At 45.1% G+C, this 14489-nt stretch overlaps 1 protein-coding gene across 11 annotated transcripts in view; it reads right to left on the bottom strand.

Annotated features, from left to right (window-relative positions):
* Positions 1 to 13088, bottom strand: part of SCML2 (Scm polycomb group protein like 2) — a 72258-nt gene extending 59170 nt beyond the window's left edge. Inside the window, exons 1-3 of one of the 11 annotated variants that reach the window (XM_066981357.1) lie at positions 12594 to 12950; positions 12046 to 12222; positions 879 to 983 (exon numbers count right to left, since the gene is read on the bottom strand). In XM_066981357.1, coding sequence (XP_066837458.1) covers positions 879 to 900 — 22 coding nt within the window. In that variant the 5' untranslated portion in view covers positions 901 to 983; positions 12046 to 12222; positions 12594 to 12950. Of the gene's footprint in view, positions 1 to 878; positions 984 to 3023; positions 9679 to 12045; positions 12559 to 12593; positions 12951 to 13042 lie in introns of those variants that run through there. The other 10 variants (XM_066981349.1, XM_066981345.1, XM_066981384.1 and 7 more) reach the window with 10 other exon arrangements.
* Positions 13089 to 14489: the final 1401 nt, after the last annotated feature.

Below are 14489 nucleotides of genomic sequence, written 5' to 3'. Positions count from 1 at the left end.
ATATCTAGACAACAGCCATGCAGAAAAACTACAAGAGAAGGGGGTAGACTTCCTCCATAAACTCTTGGTTCAACAATTAAATAGATGACTGCTGCCATTCCAGAAAATCTATTATAAAGACAATTATTTACCAAGGGAGCACACAAGCACATAAAGCAGCTTGGGCTGAAGGTGGAAAGCTCAAGAAAAACACAAAAGTATTAGTAATCTTTTAGGAGGGAAGCCTATTCATCCGAAAGGTTTAAAAAGCAGCAGAAACCTGGTTTGAAAGAGTGGGTCTTTCTCGCTTTACATTCTCCTTGTTTCACCAACCCAAACACGCTTGTTATTTCTTCAGTCTCACTCTTTAGCACTTAATTCGCAATTATCTTCTGCAGACATGACACAGTAGGTATCACACCTTTGTACTACACTGTGCATTTGTGGACAAATTTCTTTAAAAAGTGTACATTTTTATCTTCAAGAGCTTGTAGAAAACAGCTGCTAATACTATTTATTGCAGTAAACTTTTATTCCTTGCACTACTCAGTTATCCTCCTGATAAATTATGTGCAGTTACAAAACAAAGCACTACATTTCATTTAATACCACATCTAGACACATTGTTCAATGTTAGAGTAGTATAATGACTTCAAGGCTGTCACAGGACAAAATTGCTTTTGCTGAACTTGTACAGAACTCCAGGCTAAGCTGAATTTAGCACACTTACTCTAAAACAATGTAAACTTTGTACTTACCTGTGTTCAGTATATATCATAACTTCTCTTCCTGAATTTCACAGTATCCTAATTGTTAAGTAATACACCACCACCACAGAAGAGATAGTTTAACAGGTTCCCTATTTTCTTTCCTCTTGGATAAAAGCTATCAGGCCTCACCTTTAGCTGCTGTTCTCCCCATGGTAACACTTCTGTGATCTCTCTCACAATAAAAAGGCTGAAGTTGAAAGACCAGTTAATTCTTCCTTTCAGCACAACAGTTTCCTGTGGAGTAATAATACAACAAGTTAGGGGGGGGTTGTTGGGGTTTGGGCTTTCTTGTTTTGGAAAAGGAGGATTTTTTTTTTGTGTGTATTGTTGTACACTTATCTTGCTGGTAAAAAGTTGCAAGCTTTTAACAAGCTATTTGTAGAAGAGCAGCATGTAAACAATGGATATGTCAAAGTAGCACGGCTACAGAAGAACCCAAACTTTTATTTCGTTGGTTTAGACAGTTTGTGGTATAACGATTTGCATTTTCAGTGAATTTCTAATTCAAAGAAAGATATAAAACATGTTTTTTCCTGTTTTCCCCAACAAACACTACTGAAAAGTGAAGGAAAAACTCATGGATCACACGTTCCTCCTGGCTTACACACACAGAGTTTATCTTCCACCACATAACTTTAAACATCTCTGGATAAAATGCTCTTTCAGAACCACACTGGCAAAGGGAACAAAACACTGATGTAAGAAATCTACACAAAGGCACAACTGCTCACTGCTACCACTGCCCGTTACCGCTTACGGCAGAGGAGGGAGAACCCACCACGGGAATGCTAACTGCAGATAACTAGAAGTGACCCACGCTCTCGCAGGTTTTAGAAACAACTTAGTTAAACCGTTGTAACACAGCAAAAACAATTTTTGTGCGCGTGCTACTGTGATTTTTCTACTCCAGCATCAATTCTTTGGAATTTCGACTGCACTCAAAACAAGTGAAACTCACTTGAGGCTTTTTACCCCTAAAGCAACAAAACAGGCGAGTTTATTATCCTTTCCCATTCACTATTCAAGTAATAATGCATAAAAATACATTCAAATTTCTGAATTATCTTCTTCGATCATTTCCTTTCAAGGAAATCCCATGATATTAAAGTTAAAATCATTAACAGTTCAAGTTTTTTTTTTTTTTTTTTTTAATGTAACTGTATGGAAACTTTTTCAAAGACAAATTTTGCCAAAAGTATCATTTTTGGAACCTGTATCTTTCCAATGGTATAAAAAAGGAATGGTAGTTGAAAAGCAAGGTAGCTATTTGGAGTTTCTTGAACCTTACACTCACATGCTAAAAATTTACACATAGATATTGCATGTAACAAGAGGTGTGTCATAGAGGCAAGTATTTTCCTGAAATTGTGACATTTCAGTGAAATTTAGAGGAAATTGTACACCATGGTGGTAGACTGCATGACGAAAACTTTATACAGTGCTAGTTCCATGGCTAAAACAAACTAAATATGGTTTTAAAAAGGCCAATGACTGAAGAATGCGTTTTGTGCATGTCTACAGCACGTGGACATGCTGGATAGTTATTACAAAAAACCTAAGCAACTTAGACTTGAAAGCAGTTATAAATAAAACTGGATAGTGACATAAAATAAGCAGGCTTTGCTACACAATAGCAATCACAGCATAAGTGATCATCAGGATTAAGAAGGGAAACCCTTTTAAGCCATCAAATAAATTTGAAATACGTGATACTTTCTACATGATACTAGACTCCCCCAAAATTCAAAGCTTTTCCGCTGCAAGTAATAAATTGTGAAAGGTGATGCAGAGTCAAAGTAACTGTTTTACAGATTACTTTAAAACAGTGCATGGTTTTTATCTTTTTGTTCCAAGCACCAGATTGCACTTGGTGCAGTAATAAAGATTCCAACCCTGCAGTGATAGTCATCAAGTTTAGCACAACCGGAGCGTCTGTCAGGACATAAAAAGGATTCCAGCGTTTCATTAGCCTCTGCTCCACCAGATAGGCGGTTTTACAGCGTGCCCACCGGCCTGTTAAAAATATAAGACAAGGGAAAGCTCTGAGAGTGCTCTCTGAAACAGAGCGAACCGCAGAGCAGGAATACAATATACTGCTGTTTCGAAGAGGTGCTACTTAAAACCCAGTCACACTTACAGTACTCAGCGTAGAGTCTCTATTAAATTAGCTGGTAGATAGCAACGTTTGTCCCAGAAGACATTCAAAAACAGTGTTTCTGGGCCTCTAACAACCGCTACATGATGCTGGATGACAGCAAAATGAAAACCGGTTACCTCCAGAAGACAGGGCAGGCCCAGGAACAGCTTTCCACCACCACCACCTTGCGTGAGGGGCGAGCGAGGCCGGTCACGTCGCCTGCTACCTGAGGCACCTCTCACCATGGCCTCGCCATCCCCAGCAGAAACAGCCAGCTAGGCCGGGGGAGAAACCTCCAGGTGCTTTTCGGCAAAATCTCACAGAGCGGATGGAGCTCGAGGCATTCTTGCATGTGCAACAGGGTGAGACAGCAGAGCGAGCAATACAGAAAGTGAAGGTTAAGAAATTAATCTAGAAGCTTTAAGAAACACAGGCAAAAATAAATAAATAAAACAAGGCCAGGAATATGCAAACAAACATAGAAATGTACTGGCAAGTCTGAAGCGTAATGGAGTGAGCATGCACAAAGCAAGAGAATGAAAACCAAAGCTTCAAAAACCAAGCTAACCATAGTGACTGACAGTCATATACAGAAAATGGCCAAAACCCACCAATTTAGGAATGGAAGTACAGAATCTATACCAGAAACCAATGAAAAACTATTTGCTGTACATTAAAAAAGCAGAAAAATTTAGGAACCTAAGGAACGGTATGGTCTGTAAGGTCCCTCCCAACCCAAACCATTCTGTGATAACATTAAATTCATCATTGGAATATATTCTATTTAAAGCAACAGGGAGGATCTCCACACTCATCAACTGTATTATTTACATCATTTACCTCTCAATTCATCCTATAAACTGAGTTTCATTCCTTCTCTGATTAGCTTCCCTTGCATCAGCTACTTTAAATTAAAAATAAATAAATAAATAGACAGACAGACAGCATTCATCTGCCTTTAATTCCTTACTGAAGTTTTTATTGTTAATGCCCAAATCACTCCTGCTAGCCACCTCCCACTGTGCTAAGTCTTTTGTCAGAAGGACATATATTATTAGACAAGCCTAAACCTTCACCCTTGGTGCGTCGCTACTACATAGTACCAGGTGTCAGCAAACAGGATGGAAAGCATGTTTCCTGTCTAACATTGCTCTTCTAATTTTGAAAGAATTACTCAAAGGACACGTGTTGCTGCAATTCAAAGAAGGTGGTATTTTACAGAAAACGTCAAAGTCATTTGCTCCTTTCTCTCAACCACATCTCCATTATACTTCGCACTGTAAGCCCGCCATTCAAGCAAGCTGAATGTCCTGGAAAAAAAAGCATGCATATTTAGTGCTTCATGGTGCAAGTTCATCTTGACAGCATGCCTGGTCATAAAAACGCACGGCACAGGATTATGGTGATAAGTGTAACGCTCAAAAGAAGCCTGAGCACCCAGCAGATCACGGGCTTAGGACCACCAAAAGCATTACAGTTTCCCTGTCAATGACTCCATACCTCAGACTCTGAGGGAAGATGGAGCTGGCGATTTCAGAGCTGTCTGTCCCGACCCCTGGTGGCCCACCGAAGGGACAGAGGGCACAGAAGTGCAGGCGGTCGTCTTCCAGGCTCCACGCGAACAGGGTGCTTCGCCACCAGCACGCCGGTGCCGCTGCCCTCAGAAGGCCCAGCTGTGGGGCTGGCACCACCACCCTGGCCTCTGCCACCATCCTCACTCCCTGTGTCCTTTCACAGTCCCCTGTGTCTCTTGACAGCCCCCTGCATCCCTTCACGGCCCCCTGCCCACCCCACAGCCCTGCCCTCACACAGGGCAGCCCGTACCTGAGGCACCGACTCCTCTGACAGGAGGGCACGGTCCGCAGCAGTGACAGCTCCTGAGAGGGGAATGCTGTTTTTTAACCTGCTCGTCTATTCGCCTGTCATCTCTTACATAAAAATACTACTTCACAATCTTTGCACAAGCCCTTAAGGTGCTGAAAAAGGGCAAATACACAGAATAAGTCTAAGAAGAGTACTCCTGTAACATCCGATACTTCCAAGTCCCCTTGAAAATTTCCTTCCAGGTAAGTCACCCGGTGCATAGCCTCACATATACTTCAGGACATAACAGCATATATCTCTGTATTTCTGCAACAGGAACCATCCCTAAACTAATCTTCTAGAGCACACTGTGGCACCATTATAGAAAAGTAAGATCTCACAGGCTAGGAGGAAAAAAAAACAACAAAAAACCTACCCCTGCACAAATACACCATAAGATGTGCCACAAGCTTCATAGTCATAAAATCAGTATTAATTGGCATTACACATTTATGAGTTCAAAAAAAAAAAAAAAACACTGAAGATGAGGTTTTCCTTCATTTATGCATACATAACCAGCTAGTGTTCTGACAAGAAACTTGATCTGAGTTAAAATCCCTTTGAGTTCAAATTCTCTGTACATAAATAAATACATAAATAAATAAATAGAAGTGAGAATCATTCCAGGAAAGGAAATGAAACTTCCATATTTTCATATGGCAGAACTTCTAACAACCTGAGAGACCAGAACACCTCTCTAGTAGATAAAAGCAGAGCTAGGAGGGCTAGGCTCTTGGAGAATTTATGGGCTTTCAGAAGAGCAAATGTTAGCTAGCCATATGTATTATTATAAAAACTAAGGCTGAGTATTTCTTAAGCTGTTAAAAGACAAGAGTAGGTAATTACAGCTTTCCAAATATCATTTTGTAACAGCATTTGCCTTAACATCAAGAAGAAACTTCCTGCACTTGCAAAATTCCTCAGAAAGTCCCCAACAGTGCACTGCTCACTATTTATGAAGTGATTAGCATAAACAAACTTTTAAGCTGTCAGCAGTAAAACACCATTTGTAAATGTTCTGCCCTCCTTCCAGGTAAGTTTACGATCTGCTTTAGGATATGAGCAACTGTAATTACAGTGAATCATGCATTTCAAGACTACAAAATCATAAGCTCTCAATCTGCACTAAGTGTATATTATTCAGTACAGAGCAAGGCATTGTGTGTTTTAAAAACGAACATTAACAAGGTTTAGACCACAGATTTGTCCCCAAAATTCCTGAAGCAAAAAAATAAATACTTATAAATGAGAACAGCTGAAAAATTAGGTCTCAGAATTAAATTAAATAACATAGCTACTATCAACTGAAAACAGAAACGTCTCATGTCACACACTCAACATTTACTATTTGGACAGTAATTTTAAAAATTAAAGTTTGGAGCTGCTCTATAGCTACCAGTGGAAAATAAAAATAGCTTCTCCCCTCTACACATCCCCCCCCATCCTGCTTTAAAAGTTGGAAGATGTGGGGTTGTAAAAACCTGAAAAAGGAAATGGTATGTGTGAAGTCAGCAGTTCAGCAAAGAGGCTGACTGGCCATTAACAGCTTTAAATATTCTTAAAACGCCAGCCTTCCCACATGAAAGGGTATTTTAACATTATATTCAAATAAATCAAAAATACAGTTTGCAGCACTTACATTTCTATCTTAAGTAAAACTGTCAGTTTTAGTAGTTTACTAGTGCATATTTGCAGTAGCATAAGAGCTCCACAAATTGTTTAAACATTTTGGTGAATTCAACTCACCAGAACCTCTGTGCTGTTTTTCTGCTTCCCCTCTTCAAACCTGGAATAGTGTTCCTGCAAGCATTCATCATCATCATTCAACCTGGCTTTGTTCAAATGCCTAACTCAAATTTCTTTCACGAAGCAAACTAATTAAATTATGCACAAAAAAAATAATAATAAAAATATATATATATACACACACACACATCTTGCATGATGAAGACTGGCTAACAGCTAAATACCTGCATGAAATTCCCTGTACACCCAGATGCACCTCCTGTGCCTTCAGCTCAGCCTCCCCTGACACAGCAGAGAGCTCTCTATTTGTTCTGGGAGGCACCAAGCGTACTTTTAGCACAGTGCAAATACAGCAGGTAAGGGAGAAAAGAAATTGCTGCTGCAAACACAGTAAGAGATGCCCTGAGTCTAGAATGGAATGGGATGCCAGAGGTCCCAAAAGGGCTTTTCTGCACTCATCTCTGACAGACAGCAAGCAATACCAGCAGTTTTAAAAGCAGCAGTAAGACAGAGTGTGTGTACTCTGGGGAAACGAGGAGAAAGACAAGCAGAGGAAGGCTGGCGGAAAAGGGTTTTACAACCTCGTAGATAACTCAGGCTTCCTCCCGTCTACATTGCCACCGCGCACTGAAGGGACCGCTCAAGCTCAGCTCAGAGAGGATCCAAGAGCCCCATGCACATATCACGGAGCTGGGAAATCCATCACGATTTCACGCGATCATCTTTTTTCTGCTGCAGAAATCTGTGAAAGTACACAATTTCTTTTCCAGTGGAGGCACAGAGAGCAGCCTTGTGGTATTTCTGTATAGATCAGCCTGCGAGCACCCCACACGGAGTCGGCTTGTTTCAAAGCACGACGTTTGCCTCTCCTTGCTCATACTCAAAGCCAGCAGCAACATACTCCTGCTGCCATCTTCTTCCAGTGCTTAAGGCACCCTCCCCTTGCCTGAGGACCCAAACAAACTAAAGGCCCCACCAGGCAGGTGTACCTGTGCTGCTGGTACTGAGGGCTCTGCTGCTTCCCCAGCTTCTTATTCCTCTAAGAAAAAAAAAAAATCCTTCTGTAACCCATCCCACCAAATAAATCATCCTGCAGGCAGACGCCACCAAAAACACATGCTCATCTATTCAGACGAACATTCATGAGTCCTGTTCAGTGCCGCCAGGCATTCCCGTGCCACACGCCGTGCTGATGGGTCCACAGAGAACAGCCTGCTCCTAAGTATTCACACGACAGGACAGCTGCAAATACTCAGCTGTAGCATTTGCTGCAGTCTTTGAAAAGAGAAGGCAGAAGCCCAGAGCATCGGAAACATCCAAAGCAAGCCCGTGTCTTTCTTTCCAAACTTCCTAGGACAACTTTCCACTTCTGAAACAAACAGGGTGAAACGGGGCATGATGTGGTGGGGCCACATCTTCCCCAGCACGCCTGAGGAGCTGTGTCCCTGTTGGATGCCAGCGCCAGGACAGGGGCAGGGACAGAGCAGCCCCTGTCTGCTTTACACGCTGCGATCCATGGCCCCTTCCCCACCCTCAGCTTACCCTGCTGGGCACCTGAGGGCATTCAGGCAAGAACTCAGGCAGAAGAAAATAAAAATACACACAAGACACACAGTTTTCCCACTAATAACACTGCTCATTTCATGATTAGAACCAGCACGTATCTTCAGGCCTTTCCAGAGAACCACTGTCTGCCTCTTTGGTGCACTCCAGCGCAGGGCACGCGTACAGGATTTAGCATTAGAAGTGCCATCGTGCATGCCCCAGACCTTTTAGTCTGAGCCCCGATAGATGGCAGCGACAAGTTCCGCCAAATTTAGCAGCTCTGATACCCTTTCACGTTCCTCCACGTACAAGACTCGCTTTTACGAACTGCTCTTTCCAAATGGGCTTTTAGGAGCGCCCCAGGAGTTGCGCTGGCGGCACTGACCTCCCCTGCCTTAATCTCCGGCAGATTCCATACAGTACATAAATAACGGCGCGTGCTTCGCTTTATGTATGCACCTCATTAAAACGGTGCTACTCTCTTGCACGTTTTATAAACTTCAGATGCTCCCTGAGCTAATGTACGCTAGAGATGATGAAAGGCTCAGCCTCGGCTTTGCCCTGCGCTAAAAGGGCTATCGTATTGCCTTGAGAAGACAACAAACTGAGATCTCCATCAAAGAAGTTCAACCCTTTCATGAAAGGCCTAGATTTCCTTGCTGTCTTAAGTGGAATTTGACCTGATTTGTGAAGCCGAAGGCCTAGAACCAAATGATTCAAAGGAGGACACCTACCTTTAATGTAATGCCTTGCTTGGTTTTAGATGACGACATGCTAAATGGGGAGCCGCACAGATAATACATCACCTACAGGGAAAAAATAACACTCCAAAAACACTGCTCATACTTGAGCTGCACACAATGTGATTCTAACAAACCACAAAGAAAAAGCACTTTAAGATTAGTTTGGACATAAGATACCTAGAAAGCATCTTCCCTGTGGGGCAGAGAGGCTATTGCCTACTAAAACAAGTGGAAGAGCACAAAAATTCTGTTAGAGGTTTGAGGATTTCAGAAATACTTCCATCTTAATGGCTCTGCCAGTAATTCAGAAAAGCAGGAAGAGTGCGCGTGGAAAAACACAGCACACATTTAGTGGTGCACCAGTCTGGATCCAAAACAATCAAATACTACACATGTAGCGGTCACCTTTGTTAAAGCCAAGAACTATGAACCAGTTCTCAACCTACAGTGCTGAAACGAGACAGACAGAACTCACCAGCACCAGCAAAGAACTATATATTTCTTCACACCATTCATATTTAAGATAATACTGGATTTTTTTTTTGTCCTGTTCCAAGGACACAGAAACTAAAGCTGCAATTTCCTGTGGCAGCAATCCGGCGAGGAGGTAGGAGACAGCATATCCCCTCTGCTGCAAATGACCTGGCTGCTCCGTATCCGTTGTGTACAAGAGAAAGCATCAGAGCAAGCCCATCAAGCAGAGATAAGGAACCTTGTAAAGATAGCTGCTGATTTCTGAACAGCTGTGTTGCAGCTCCTGACTTTCCTCCAGATCTATCTCCTCACTGACCAAGCAGAAAGGCTTGGAAGAGACACAAGTACATCTGAGGATACTCATCCAACCGTCACTCATGCCCTGGTTAACTCTGCTTGCAAATGTGCTGAAAGCAACAGGGGAGAGTGCCCCCCACCGCCAGCAGCTGTGCCACGAGTCCTTGCCCCAGCAGCAGCGGGTGCACAGCCCCATTTGCCCGTCCTACAGGACTAGAGATACGCTTAAAGAAGATTGCAGACATGGGACGCCAGCTTCAGGCAGCGCAAGGTGGCTCACCAAGCCGGCCTGGCACGACGCTGCTGCTCCACGGCCACTGCCACCCAGGCAGGTCAGGCTGGCCAGCCGCAGCACGCTTGCACAAAAGACGGGACTGGCACAGGAACATATCCTTAAAAGAAGCTATGGCTCCTCCGGGGACTTAACCAAAACTTTTTAGGATCTTCATCCGCAGCAAATGGATCGCCTTTCCACATAGCGCAGGTGAAGCTGTTTGAACATACACGCTGCCTGTATCTCACCATTATCAGCCATCACTGTAACTTGAGTGCATATAACTAATAAAAAAATAAAAATAAACTTGACTGCATATAACTGTTATTAAAGCTGCCCACCATTACATCAAGACATCACCAAATTAGAAAAGACTTGGAACTTGAAAGAAATCTTACAAATTGTATCAGTGAAACACTGCCCTATACCAAAAACACAACACAGCAAAAAAGAAAGCATTCACCAAATCACATTAGAACAAGTATTCTAGGATTTCAACTTACATTGAGCCAAACTATAAGTATTTGCAAAAATACCAGGGCTATGACATGCAACACAAACACCTGTAACATTCAAGCACTTTTACAATTTTACCTTTAAATGCAAATTTTAGGTAAGTGCAATTTTACCTTTAACATTTCTGTTGCTCCACATTTAAAAACAACTCTATTAAGCCCCAACAGCTTCATACAGGGTTTCCAATGTCCTAGAGGAATCGGAGTCCTGAGCCACTGACGTTGCATGTCTTACATTTTAGAGAACACTACCAGCATAGTCCTCGACATTTAAGATTTTAATCTCTGGAAGAAGCAATCAGCACTAAGATTGGGTGCCTAAGGCTACTTCTGTCAAATGGGAGTAAACAGAACTTTAAAGCCCCAGCAGATGCAGAGGTCAAGAAGTTGGTTAACAGCCTCCCTTGTGCGGACCCTTTGAAGCACTGTCCCAGTCCCTACCTGTAATTTGCTTTATATTTACACTCAGAAAACATTACAGCACACTGCATTATTTTCAAAGATTACCTGAAAATATACAAGAAAAACTGCGTATTTTACCCATTCCTGCTTGAGGCAGAGGTAGCCAGATGAATAAGAAGGTCAGCAGCTGTGTCTTGGACAGTTAACGGCAAATGGCATTTCCTGTTGGCAACACTCCTTAATATCAAGCGATAATTACCGAGGACTCCATTCCTCCCCACACACCCACTCCATCACGTATGGACCGCAACAGATAAAGGGAGCAAGCACGGCTCACTCACAGCTCGCAGTCCCATTTCAGTACTAAGAAAACAATGAGACACAATGGCGAGAAAAGGACGCCCAACGTAGGTGGCGACTTCTGCCCTTTGCACATTTGCTTCACCCTTTTCCACGTCCCCTCAAGTCCAGCAGAGTCGTTGTTTTACACTCTCAACTTTTAGGCAGACATCAGAACAAATGCATTCTCTGTACCATCAATTTCACACTAATGAAAACAAAATTATATTCGGTTGTCTAACACAAGCCCTCCCCAACACCTCTTTTGAACTCAGGCAGCTACCACAGAAAACAACGCCTCGACCTTATCAGAGCGCTGCACTGCACGCAGCAAGGACAGCACCAGCAGCCACCGCTGCCGAAAAAGAGAAAGGAGAAAGAAAAAAAGGCGTCTGCACATTCAAAGTAGCAATGTACAAAGTCTGAGGAAACATTTTAAAGGACTGTCACCGCTCCTTCCCTGAACACCTCTACACCAAGATCAACACCTACTGTATGACCCAATTTTAAGAACGACCTAATCGGAGCCGGTCACGTTTGTGTATCTACACGGCTTTTAATTGCTGTGCAAGTAGTTAATAACATGAAACCAGAAGCGAGCATTTCTATCTCCAGAATCTGAACAGAATTATGAACAGATTATGAAATACTTACTACCAACTAACCTGAAAGATACTACAAGCATGCTGCTGTGTTATTTGCAACAATTAGAAAACTAGAACAACAACTCTGTCACAAGAGTCTCAAACAAAATCAGAAAACATTCCTTTAATACTCAAAACTGGACCTTGTTAAAAGTTAACAGCCCTTCTAGTTCTTCTACGTCTAAATTTCAGTTTCACCGTACACTCTTCCTGCTTGCATTACTGTGAAACCTCCCATAAATAAAGTACTGAAGTGTCTTTAACTTGGTTTTTTCTTTACATCAGTTCAAGTCGCATCACCCATAAATAGTACTTACATTTTATTATACCCTAAGGGAGAAAACTGGCTCCCCCTGCCCCGACCAGGCGGCCTGGCTGTAGGTGCAGCTCCTGCCGACGCGCTGCCAGAGCCCCCTCGAGTCTCCTGTGCGGTGCCGTGCTCCGAGCAGCACTTGACGGGACAGCCCCAGCGCGATCGCTCTCCTATTTATTACCTGGTGTTAATATGACAGCTTAAAACACAGCTAACACGGTAAATGCCTTCCTGCTGCTGCTCTTCCCACCCGCACAAGCACTGCGGTGGTCTCCGACACCGGGCGACTGTCCCACAGACAGCTTTTCTGTGCCACCTCCAAGGTGCGAGGCGCAGCAGGAGAGCTTTAAAAACCCAGAGATTTTAAGGCTGCTGTTCCTTGAATCATAAATCACGGAATACCCCGAGTTGGAAGGGACCCACAAGGATCATCGAGCCCAACTCCTAAAACAATGACACAAACTTGCACCGAGGTGCTGTTCGCAAGCCAGGTGAAGAACGCCCCAAAAAATTACCACCAGATGGACGAGGCACTTTTTGATGTCAGCTCACCAGACCCGGAGGAGCTGCGAGCCAGAGGCGATTTCAGGTTCAGAGCCCAGACGCGGAGGAGCTGCCAGCCACAGGCGAGGCGTGCAGCAGGAGAACCCGCCCGCTGCCAGCGCCTCTCCGTCCCGCCGCCCGGTGACCTCTCCCTATCTTCTGCAGGCTAACGGAACAGCCAGCAACCAGCCTCGGGGCAAGCCCTGGGGCTCACACCGCGACAACGAGCTCCTCGGGGGCATGCAAAGCCCCCCCGGGCGCCCCGCCGACCCCCCGAGGGTCCCCGAGCGCGGCACCTCGCCGGGCAGCGCGCTGCCCTCGCAGCTGGCGGCGGCGGGGAGCACCAGCACCAGCAGCACCACGAGGCCGCCCCCCGCCGCCACCGCGCCCGAGCCCCACACGCTCCGCTCCGCGGAGGGCTCGGGGCCGCCTCCCGGGGCCCGGCCGCCGCCACTCACCGGGGCCGCGGGGCCGGGGGAGGCGGGGGGGGGGGGGGGCAGCGGCGCCGCCGCCTCCCTCAAGCGGCTCCCGCCGCCGCCGGCCGCCTCACGCCGCCGCCATGTTGCGGGGGCACCGCGCATGCCCGCCAGCGGCACCGGGGGCGAGGGCCGGCCGCCGCCGCCCCCTTTCCGCCCGCAGCCGGGGGCCGGGGCTCCGGTCCCTCGGCCGGGAGGCCTCGGAGCGGGGAGGTCGACTCCCGGGGGCCGTCCGGGGTGCGGCTGGCAGCCGGCAGGCGCCGCGCCATCGGCGCTGCCCGCCCGCGCCGGGTGCCTTGCGCCTGACACCCGCCGGCGGCACCCCGGGGGGCTGCCGGGGACCCCGTCCTGAAGCAGCGGGCTGCAGGGTGCTCGCTTGCCCGGGTTATTTTTTGGGGGGGTCGTTCCCGTTTGAGCTGCGGGTGTTTCGGTGCAGACCCCTGGAGGCGTGCGGGCAGGGGTATGACAAACGTCTCCTAAGGGCGACGCAAGTTTGGGGCTTGCTTTCCGTGCCCGAGTGTCATCTTCGCTGCTCGGATCACGCGAAAGCCACATCTTAAATCCAAAACCAAACTAGGGTCTGAGAGAGAGATGCCATGAGGTTTCCTAATAATAATAATAAATAAATCCAAATCTATACCAAAGAACCCTCAAACCCTTCTGTATAAAAGTCAAATTCATCCACCCAACACAAGTATCACGCACACATCGCGCGTTGCTACTGCTCACTCATTTTAACCACTCTCGGAAGCAGCAAATGGTTCAGAAACAAGGAAAACGAGTCCTTGCATTAAATTTTAATGTTTAGCATTTAGACAATGTGACAGAAATGAGAAAAATTATGCTAACACAAATGTCTAAAAATATGCAAAAGAAAGACAAAGGAATACTAAAATATGGTTACAGAAAAATCTTTGTAGCCAAGTGTGGCATGCTCATAGCCAACGTGGATTGATGATGCTTAATTTGAAATGTTTTTTTCCCCCTTCTCTCTTACTAAACTTCTGCAGAAAAACAAAAAATCACCTTCATTCTAGACTTGGATACAGAAATGCGCCACGTGCCCTGGAAAAAGTCCTTGGGAGAGATGTAAGAAACAAAAGCATGTTTTTAAGATATCCTTTAAACCCAAGCTTGTACTTGATACAGCATCAGAAGGATTCAGTGGTGACCACACCAATGGTTTCCAGAGCTCTTGCTGTCATGGCTGTCCACCATGAGCTGGTGCAGTCCTCTGCCTGCTCATCGTGTGCCCCAGAAGCTGAGGAAATCACAAAGTCTAACCAGCGTTAATATTGCTTTTTAGACCCCTGATGTTGGGAACTTGGGAATAAACAACAGACATAAGAATAAATGTCTGCAAGATGACAGAGCAGAATAAAATAAAACTTTTAAAGCTCCCTTGTCATCTAGGAGCCAAATTGTGTCC

This window comes from Anser cygnoides, chromosome 1, assembly GCF_040182565.1.
Source record: "Anser cygnoides isolate HZ-2024a breed goose chromosome 1, Taihu_goose_T2T_genome, whole genome shotgun sequence".
Taxonomy (NCBI): Eukaryota; Metazoa; Chordata; class Aves; order Anseriformes; family Anatidae; genus Anser; species Anser cygnoides.
This window is presented reverse-complemented; position numbering and strand designations above follow the sequence as displayed.